At 42.6% G+C, this 10,000-nt stretch overlaps 1 protein-coding gene across 1 annotated transcript in view; it reads left to right on the top strand.

The window, feature by feature from the left end:
- The first annotated feature begins 3,516 nt into the window (after positions 1–3,516).
- lmx1bb (LIM homeobox transcription factor 1, beta b) overlaps positions 3,517–10,000 on the top strand; it is a 27,765-nt gene continuing 21,281 nt past the window's right edge. The window contains 4 exon segments of the mRNA XM_060054966.1: positions 3,517–4,141; positions 4,144–4,160; positions 4,163–4,199; positions 4,709–4,895. Of these exon segments, the coding sequence (XP_059910949.1) occupies positions 4,060–4,141; positions 4,144–4,160; positions 4,163–4,199; positions 4,709–4,895 (323 nt within the window). The 5' untranslated portion in view covers positions 3,517–4,059.

Here is a 10,000-nt window from a genome sequence, read left to right on the forward strand (position 1 = left end):
GCTCTTCTTTGTTAGAACAAGAGCTGATATGAACTGGCGATTGCTTGACACAAGATCCTAATCGACAATTAAAAAATGTTTAGCCTATATATAGGGCCATTCTTTTTTTATATATAGGCCTATACATTTATCCATAATCCATCCCGTTACAACTAGGCCAATTGCCTTAGAATCGTACACCTGCAAATGCCATTTCGTTGACATGCAATTTCTGCCAAACATTGGTTTAAACTTTAAACACCTCTAATTATTTGTGTTGATAAAGTGCGATCGGCACCACGGAACACGGCACTCCTGCGCAGAGGAGTATCCCACAAAGAGCCTAGCTTTTTAGAAACCCTCGTTAAAACATCAAAGTGAGTTAACTATCAAAGTCTTCTGCCCAATTTGGACAACTATTACACTGTTAGACTATGAGGCCCGTGTCTGCTGTGCTTTCGAATATCCCTCACATGTTCCTCAAGGGCCTAAGTAGGACTATTTTATTAGTATAATCAGGAAATTCGTTTAGTTTTGTGATAAATTGTGGGTAAACAAAGATAATCTGTATTTAAGTGTTATAAAGTTTACGAATATGCACATGGCAGTAGGCTATATAACAGAATAAAGGAGCTAATGGCCCTACTCATCGTGGTCCGATGCTCCGGGGACCGCTGATCAGACCTGCAGGGAGGGACCATCTTTAATTGAATATTCAGATCGCCTTTCGTGAAATATCGATTTAATAAATAGATACGTTTAATTGCGTGTAGGCCTATTTATGTTTTTCTCCATTAACTATTCGATGTGGAAGCGGTCTTGTTTCTTCAGTGAACTGATTCAATGTCTAGCTGATGTTATGCTATAGTTATGCTATAGGATAATGTGTATAGCTATTTATTTAGGTTCAGTAGCTTATTAGTTTATCATAACCAATATATTTTCCATAGTGCTAGTGCCTACACCATCTAAAGGCTGATAAGATGTAGGTATTTTAACTAATTGCCTTATCCAACTTAAATCTCCATGAGAATTCCACTCAGTTTCAGGTTATATTTGACACAATTCAACACATTGGTTGAATTTTGATATTTCTGTATTTTATAAAAAATATTCGCTTCCCGAAATCATTTCTCTAAGCTGATGAATAAAAACGCAACCGGTACAGGCCAGTGTTAGACTGGGAACACGTAGCCTACATTATATCACACTATTTCGTTAAGATATGGCTCAAAACTACTCACAATGAACATTTAAACCCTTGTTGACTATAGTTTCCAATAAGCAGACAGAAAGCCGTCACCATGTCACGGTGTAGAATGGCCATGAAGACGCTTACCTTTTTCTTCAGTTGAGTTCAGAGCTGGTCCCACAGAAAGCTCACCTGCTATGTGGTTTAACCCGCTGATCTGTGGGAGGGATCAGCGTGTGGAGGCCCATGCACACCGCGGGGGGAATTGGCTGGATTGATTTATTGATTGTTTTCGAGCCCCATTATCCACAAATGAACGGGTAGGCTGGTTATTAGGCTGCACCATGTATTTGATCACGATGAACATATAATTGATACTGGCCAAAGCAAAATGTTTGGTAACAGGCCCATGTATGAATGGCCTGTATTGGGCATACAATTTGAAGCTCTCCATCAATTTTAAAAACACAGTCTGAACCATTGAGGAATTCTGTATTTAATTCCTCCTGCTTTGACTCTTGGTTGTGCTGTTCCTCTTCTGAACAGCAGAGGGCAACGTGATCAAAACTGGCAGTTTTCAGATTTTCCCTTCCAACCAAACTAGGGCTACAGGTCATCTGCTGCAGGGTTCAGTGAGGATATCCAATCAAAAACACGTCGGCCTGTGAGTGGAAGGTAAATACCAATCAACAACCCCAGAGTGGTTGTTAGTTTCAACCACTCTAACTTACTTAAAGCTTACAGGAACGAAACATAGCGAAGCTAAAAAGTGAAGGTTGCTTTATGTTTTTGGAATGATTTTAAATGACAGAAGCATAACTTAGGCATATGCAACATGCTTATGCGGGCTGATTATTATTATTATTATTAATATCATTATCATGCATTACTTTACATAGGCTTCTAATCATAATAACAATAATTATATCAATGTGTGAATAGTGCCTAATCAATAATCGTTGTAATTATATGTTTTAGGCCTTTCTTCAATGAATTAGTATTTATTTATTGAATTGTAAATTGTATTTGTTTTTATGTTTTTAAACAGCCCAACTATGTAATATAGATTGGTAACTAGCCCTATTTTGTCGTATGTCTTAAATTCGTTATTTAAGAAAAACGCTTTGCTTCTTCGTATGAATATAATATAAACATGATTAACGCAGGATAATTCCGATGTGTACATCTTGTGATTCGGCTGAATTGCGTATCGTGGCTTTAGAGAGAAGCTATAGATAATGAAAACATTCAGCCCACCGACGGGAACATTACAATCCGATTAGTGACACCCCAGTTCCAAAGAGGCCTGGAATATCTCCCTACATCTTGTTTAAATAAACCAACCTATATTTACCTCACACCATTAGACGTGGGCCTTGACGTGTTACCCTGCATGCAGTCCCATCTAAAGCGTACTGCCTTGGGTTTATGTGTATGCAAAACGTTTCCTTTATATTCATGCTCGAAGCATCCACGCTGTGGACCATATGAGCGGATACTTTATGAAAGAGTCAACCTGCATGCACTGCGCATAGCATAGATATAATAATTATAATCATACCAATAACACATCGGGCCTCTTCACTTGCGACGCAGTCCCAGTAAAGTAGACCTCGGCGGGTCAGAGCCGCCGCGGAGACGAACCCTCGTCTGGAGGAAAATCCCTCAGGTCCAGCTCTCATCCGCCTCTCATCCAGACCAGGGTCTATTTGGAGGTTAGAGATGGAGATCACCAACATGTCACGTCCATAGCCCCTTTATATCAGATAGCTTATCGCTATTATACCATTTGGCGTGCAGCTCTCCTCCCAAAAATCTCCCCAATACTCGATTCATTACGAGGCTCACAACGTTTCAGTTTCTACAGAAGAGAGGAAGTGACAGCATATTGTAAACTGAAGACCATCACTTAACTTCAGTTATACAAATAGTTATGCTCCCTATTCCCATGAAAACGAATTTCTATAATTGTTAATGTTGATTATGAGACATTATAATAATAATAAAACGTTCATATAATAATCTTTATAAAGCAATTATTATTAAAATAAAATTAATATGGTTATTATGTTGTTCTTTCTGTGGTTGATCTTTGCATTGTTGTTTACATTTTCCTTTAGTGTTGTCCTTAGTAGTGTATTATTACTTTGTGTCGTTAACGTTTCATTGTTGTAGATATTATCGTTCTGTATTATTAGGCTAATTACGGAGTATACGGTAGTAACAAACTGTAGTATAAATGTTATGTTTTTGTTTTTGTCTTCTTCACGGTGAGCTGCTCATCTTCTGTTCTTGGGTCCGTCGGGGCGAATCCAGTGCACTCTGCACCAATCGCGTCCCACGCAGTGAAGGGGCTCCGAACGTGTGTCCATGCGTGCAGGAGTCAGCAGTGGGAGGATCCACTCAGCCTCAGCCTCGTTCTCAGACTTTCTCCGAGGCGACAGGGATCCGAGGGACTCAGCTTCCCAACATACTTCTCCAAGAGTTATAGCGCCGGGACATCTCATACCCCCCCAATCTTTGGATTTTGCTGTCATATTTTCGGGGTATCGCGATCAAGCCGAGCTACTTTCCAGAGGATCTCCGCGTATAGTGCGACACAAGTTACCCAACAAGGCGAAACACGCAAAGCTCTTCAAGTCTCATAGCAGGTGACTGTCGAGAGGTTGTTTTTGATTGAATGTGCCATTTACGCAACTGCTCTTCTCTGACACCCAACGGAATCTATTGGTCCGGCGTGAAGCCTGCACAGTTTCATTCGGACTCTTCTTCATTTCCCTGCTCAGTTGGTTAGTTTCAACAGGTTTATCCACCGAGAGCGGTCACTCATTTCTTCAGTTGATTGCGGGAGTTCCAGGGCTTAGGGAGGGAAGTGTGACCCTGTACTTATGGATATTGAAACAGGTATCCTGTCGGGACGTCATTCCGCGGAGAAACAATTCAACAGCTACATCATGTTGGACGGCATTAAATGGAAGATCACCCGCTGCGCCTCGCTCGGGACAGGCCACGCTCGGGGTCATGCTCGGTAAGTTCCGTTCGGCTGCGGGTTCGAGACCTATACTGATGGGTCCGGTTCATGTTTAGGCCTACTTGTAGATATACCTACAAAGCTGAGGAAATGTATTGACTAGATTGTTGAGCCTGCATGGGCAAGGGAATGCGTCGCACTATTTATAAACCCAGTCCTAATAAGGGCAATTACGCATTTGTGTTGTAGTTTGAATTGTTTATCAAAACAACATAATAACCGGCTAATCAGTATAGCATGGAGCACAGTTAAATGACAACACACGAAAAGCATCACTTGTTTTACAATGTTGTGTATACAGGCCACAGATCAGACCTATAGCCTATGATCAATTTATTAGTTTAACTCAAACGGGTTGTGATCCGGTTGTAATTTCCACAGACCACATACGCTTATTAGCCCTATTTATTTTAACCAAAGCTCGATCAGAAACTTCATTAGGGATTAAACATGAATCTAGATATTCTCCACGATGCACATGACTGACCCAGGCCGCTGCTTTGCAGGGACCGACTGCCCGCACCCCTCGGTGTGTGAGGGGTGCCAGCGGCCCATCTCCGACCGCTTCCTGATGAGGGTCAACGACTCCTCGTGGCACGAAGAGTGTTTGCAGTGCACCGTGTGTCAGCAGCCCCTGACCACCAGCTGCTACTTCAGGGAACGGAAACTTTACTGCAAGCACGACTACCAACAGTAAGCCCGTCCTTTCATATCAAGTTGAAGTCAATGCGGTATTTTCTGCGATGGCACACACACGCACTGCACACACTGGTTCACATTGCAGCGGCCTCCTGCTGTTGCTGCCTTGGGCCCTCGCTGTGGAGGTGAAGATTGCATTATAGTCGCCATCGCCTATTGCCATATTTAGGCCGAGCTATTTTATTGTATTTTTACATCTTAATCCATTTTTTCAGTTGACCGGTCGCAAGGTTAATAAGCGGGCCTCAATCACATCCTGTAAGAGAAATGTCACAAGGCGCACCTTTTCTGGAACTACGAAGTTTATAGCCGACATAAGCCTATGCCTATAAACGCTGAACAATAATAATATTGATAATTATTATTATTATTATTATTATTACCATTTATTGTCTTGTTCTTCTTCTTATTATTACTTATAGGCCTAATAATAATACAATTATTATTTGTATTATTATTTTATTCATTATAATTATTATTAGTAGTAGTATTCTTAATTAAACAAATGATCATATCAAATAAATATAGGGCTAGAACTTCATCATTATTGGCTATATTTTAAAACCCAATATCGCGATTTGGCGAAATGAAGGACGGCGAATGTAGTACAGGTCTGTAACAGCTTTAATTACTGATGGGTGTTAATTACTGATGGGTGTATATAATATTATAGAGAGATAAATACATATATATTGTTTTAAGCGTGTATGTTTTCCAACTCAAAGAACAATTGTATATTGTTCACGCAGGTATAGAAATACATTTCGTTCACATAGGCCTATACGCTGATCGATCTCAGGCCCTGCATATTGACGAAGGTTTGTTTTACGTTCGGCGAAAATGATACCATTCTCAATACATTCCATGATTTGTCAAATGAGAATTTGTAAAAATAATCACGCACGCACACACGCTCACACACAAAAAACACACGCACACACGCATACACACACACACACACACACACACACACACACACACACACACACACACACACACACACACACATAAAGACACATACAGATATACTCTGCATTCTAACATTTTATCTTAAAGTATTAATAGGATATTAGCCTGAATATAACGATATTCTGCAGCCTAAACATGAAACATTAGAAAGCTATTGGGATGGCCATAATAACAGCAATAATAACCATAATATTAATAATAATTATAAAAAGGTTATTATTATAATATTATTATTATTCTTATTACTATTATTATCCAATTATTATTTCGGTTATTATCCTATTATGATTATGATGATGATGATGATTATTATTATTATTATTATTATTATTATTATTATTATTATTATCATTATTATTATATTATTATAATATTATCATTTTTATTATTATTATGCTTATTATTATGATAGTTGTATTATAGTCCTATAGTTTAGTGGAAGTAGGCTAGTGCTATTACGAGTAATTATTTGCCAGAAACCTTTTGTTGCTCATCATATATTTTCACCTTAAACCTGAACCAGACATTACCTCCTCAACGTAGAATCTAAACAAAGAAACATGTGAATTAGATGAATAAAATATGCAAAGTAATTAAATTAAATAAATAAGATAAACAGACTAAAGTGGGGAGAATAACTAGGCCAGTACGGTTAGGGTTACCCCCCCCCTACCCCATAGCACAGCCTTGTGCTTCTCATCGCGTGGCTGCCCTCCACCTTGTCTCCACATTTTCTGCTTCTTGTGTCCGGCCCTCTTGACAACTCCAGGCCGATGACCGGGACACTATGGCTCTCTGCTAGACACCTTCAGCCCAACAATGACTTACATCCATCGCCATGTGTGCCTTTCAACAGCGACGTGACAGCAGAGTGTAGTCAGTTGATAACAAAAGGAAATCCATAGCTGTTGCCAGGGGAGACCATCGTCACGGCGTCGTGGCTTAGTGGCGGTTCGGCACAGAGACCAGAGGGTCCAGTCTGGGACCACCTCCGCTCTTTCAGCCTCCTAACACACATTCTTATTGTGTTGTTTGCTTGGTATTTGAATGATATGAAGCAATGCAGTCTTTATCAATCATTAAAAAAAAAATCAAAGATGGAGAAAAATGGAGAGCATATGAGAGTGAGGCTGTTTCGATCCTCTCAGTGTTACCCAGGGCCTCCTGGACACCATCAGTGTTTGACTGTCTATCTCGCGTAGCTCTGCGGCTCGATAGATTGTTATGGTATTGACTGCCTATGAACTCACATTGTGGTATCCGCTGGCCCCTCTCACCCCCGTGTTTGCTTTGCCTCTGCTGGTATGTTCTGTGCTGTGTGGGGATGCGTGGCGCCTCCGCCAGCATCCACGCCAAAAACAGCAACCCACAGGGCGCCGCTGGTCTCTCACGCCATCATATATCACATGTTCCGTCTCTCAGTCCTCCTCCCCCCGTTCTCTTCTTCTGCTTCTTCTGCTTCTTCTTCTCCTCCTGAGCCGCCTCCTCCTCCTCCTCCTCCTCCTCCTCCTCCTCCTCCTCCTCCTCCTCGCTCCGGTTCCACAACGCTAGCTCGGGTCAAACGCTCGCCCCGTCGGAGGGTCCCCACGGCGTCTAACCACTCAGCCATCCTCTCCTCTTTTTTTGTTTATTTAATTTGCATTGATGAGATACTTAAAGGTGTAATTGGCACCTTTTTGACTTTTATGACACCCGTTTAAGGTGCATTTGTCAAGCCTCAAAGTGCTCAAGGCAGTGACAAGCGAACCCAGCCTAACAGAAGTCTGTGTGCATAATTACATTTCTACATCAACTGATTCATGACCTGTAATCAGCCCTCACCGGCTGCCATAAATCAAACAATTGGCAAGTATTTATTTTTCGCACCTTGGCAAAGGTTTACGTGCAGACAAGCAAACCACTTTTGAGGCTCACTATTTCAACTCCCACCAGCGTAGTTCAATGCAACCGACTGCATCGAGCGTAATTATGTGTATTAACAAGATATGGTTTTATGAGCCCTCTCATCCTCTCCTTTTTTCTCTTATATATTAAGCAGTAGACCGTGGTGTTGTCTTTTAAAATTTTCTCTGCTTGCTTAGCGTCTCTGTGCATGAGAATGACGTGAAAAAAGGGACTGCAACAGAAAGAAAACATTACAGCACAGAAACCAACAGCGATCTTGGTGCTGGCTTTGTTTTCCTGTTTTATATTATTCTCTGCTCCAGGATCAATACGGCGCCTTCTCGTCTTATCCCCTCCACTAGGATGTCAGTACGTCTGAGGAGGTCTGTCCATGTCTGAGGCGGTCCCCGCGGCGCTCTCAGGCCCCTACGACGGGGCCCTGGGAGGGGCTCTCACCTTAAGACCTGGGCCGCGGTATGTTGTAGAATAAGTGTAGAGTGGAATTACACAGACCCCTGGAGAGCCGCCGCTGGCCCCGGCGCTCAGGGGTCAATTATACATCATTAGAAGGAGGGAGATCCAATCCCCCGGAGGAGGGCCCTCCCTAACCACACACATGGTTTGGAGGCGGCCGTGTAATAAGGCTATCATCTGACCCAAGTGTTGGGACAACACCCCCCTCTGTCCCCCACCCACCCCTCCCTCTCCTTGTACGATAAGCGGTGATTAGGGTGCAGCCCGGCGTCATAATGAGTAGGCTATCACGTTGTTAGCACCTACATATTTATTAGAGATTGTTTTCAATGACTTGAATGCAATTATGATCCAGGATTGATCACGCTCGATGCAGCACTCACACAGCGTTGCCTCTTTGTGTGTGGGCGGTGATGCGTTTCATTCGTGTGATTCATTTTTTAAATGACGGTTGAGGCAATTTGTTTAGCTTAATTCCTTTGCTTTTTTTATAAACGAGACGTCACTGATCCTGAGCTATAAAAACTAAAGCTCCCTGCAACCTGTCTTTGCAGACCCCCCATGCCTCCCCTGTAAACCTGTGTTGGACGATGCCCTGGTGTGCTGAGAGGGGCTTTTTCCTGAATTGTTAGGAGTGCCCTCCTGTGAAATTGTTGTTTTTTAATTAGCTGTGGCCGGGACGCTGCCGCCGGGCCAGAGATGCTGACGGTCTCACAATCTGCCGGCGGCGGCGGTGGCGTGTTGCTCTGCAGGTCTGCTGGTCACTCCCTCCCGCAGTGGCTGGAACTCACAATCCAAAAATGGACACGGGTATGAGGTCGTCACCGTCGGCGACGTGAACCCCCCCCCCCCCCCCCCCCCCCCCCCCGCCCCCCCCCCCTCGACTCAGTTCAGTTCATGAACATGAACTAGTCCCGGTCGTACACTGGAGCTGGGCTCTGTTTTGTTTTCCCTCTTTAGGATTCTCTGTGGGATCCTGTCGCTTTGTTGTTTTCTAATCCAACACAACAACAAAAAAGGAAAGAGAGGGAAAAAGGGGCAAGTGAACAGCACTAGCGTAGCGTCCCTCGGTGAGAAAACAAAGAGAGGGATCTGCACGGAGGCACCCATCTAATGTTAGCAACACTAAGCTGGATAATATTGCTTCAGCTTGCTGGACTCCTTAGTGCTCTGCAAGGAGGCTGGCTGGAGCTGGTTCCCCGTTCCTTTGTAAGGAAGTATTGGGTTCTAAGTCAACATGGCTTGGCCTGTCCCAGCAGCGTGCTAGGATGCATCGTCTGTCATGGCTCTCTCTCTCTCTCCTGCGCTCCTTCTCTTTCTCTCTCCCTCTCTCTCTCTCTCTCTCTCTCTCTCTCTCTCTCTCTCTCTCTCTCTCTCTCTCTCTCTCTCTCTCTCTCTCTCTCTCTCTCGTGCTAGGGACCTGTTGGAACGCTCTTCATTTGGCATGGCCGAAGCTGGTAATTGTTATTTTTTATGCGTGTTTGTGTTTCTTGGTTAAAGTCCTTTTCCGTGTCCATGACAACAGCTACTCATGATGATAAATATTTGATTGGAGTGTTGTGCTTGGCCCAGCGTTGTTGGTTTACACAGGTTATGTCTAATGGTGCACTGTAATTCATACAATTCATTATTGTAATATTTGGTGGGGTGAACAGCAGTTTATTTTATAGTATGACTTAATAAGAACCAATCAAATTGAAAGCAATACATATCACTCATTTGTTATTCAAATTAATAATATAATTATCAATAATAATTGCATTATTTAATTG

This window comes from Gadus macrocephalus, chromosome 6 (genome assembly GCF_031168955.1).
Source record: "Gadus macrocephalus chromosome 6, ASM3116895v1".
Classification (NCBI taxonomy): domain Eukaryota; kingdom Metazoa; phylum Chordata; class Actinopteri; order Gadiformes; family Gadidae; genus Gadus; species Gadus macrocephalus.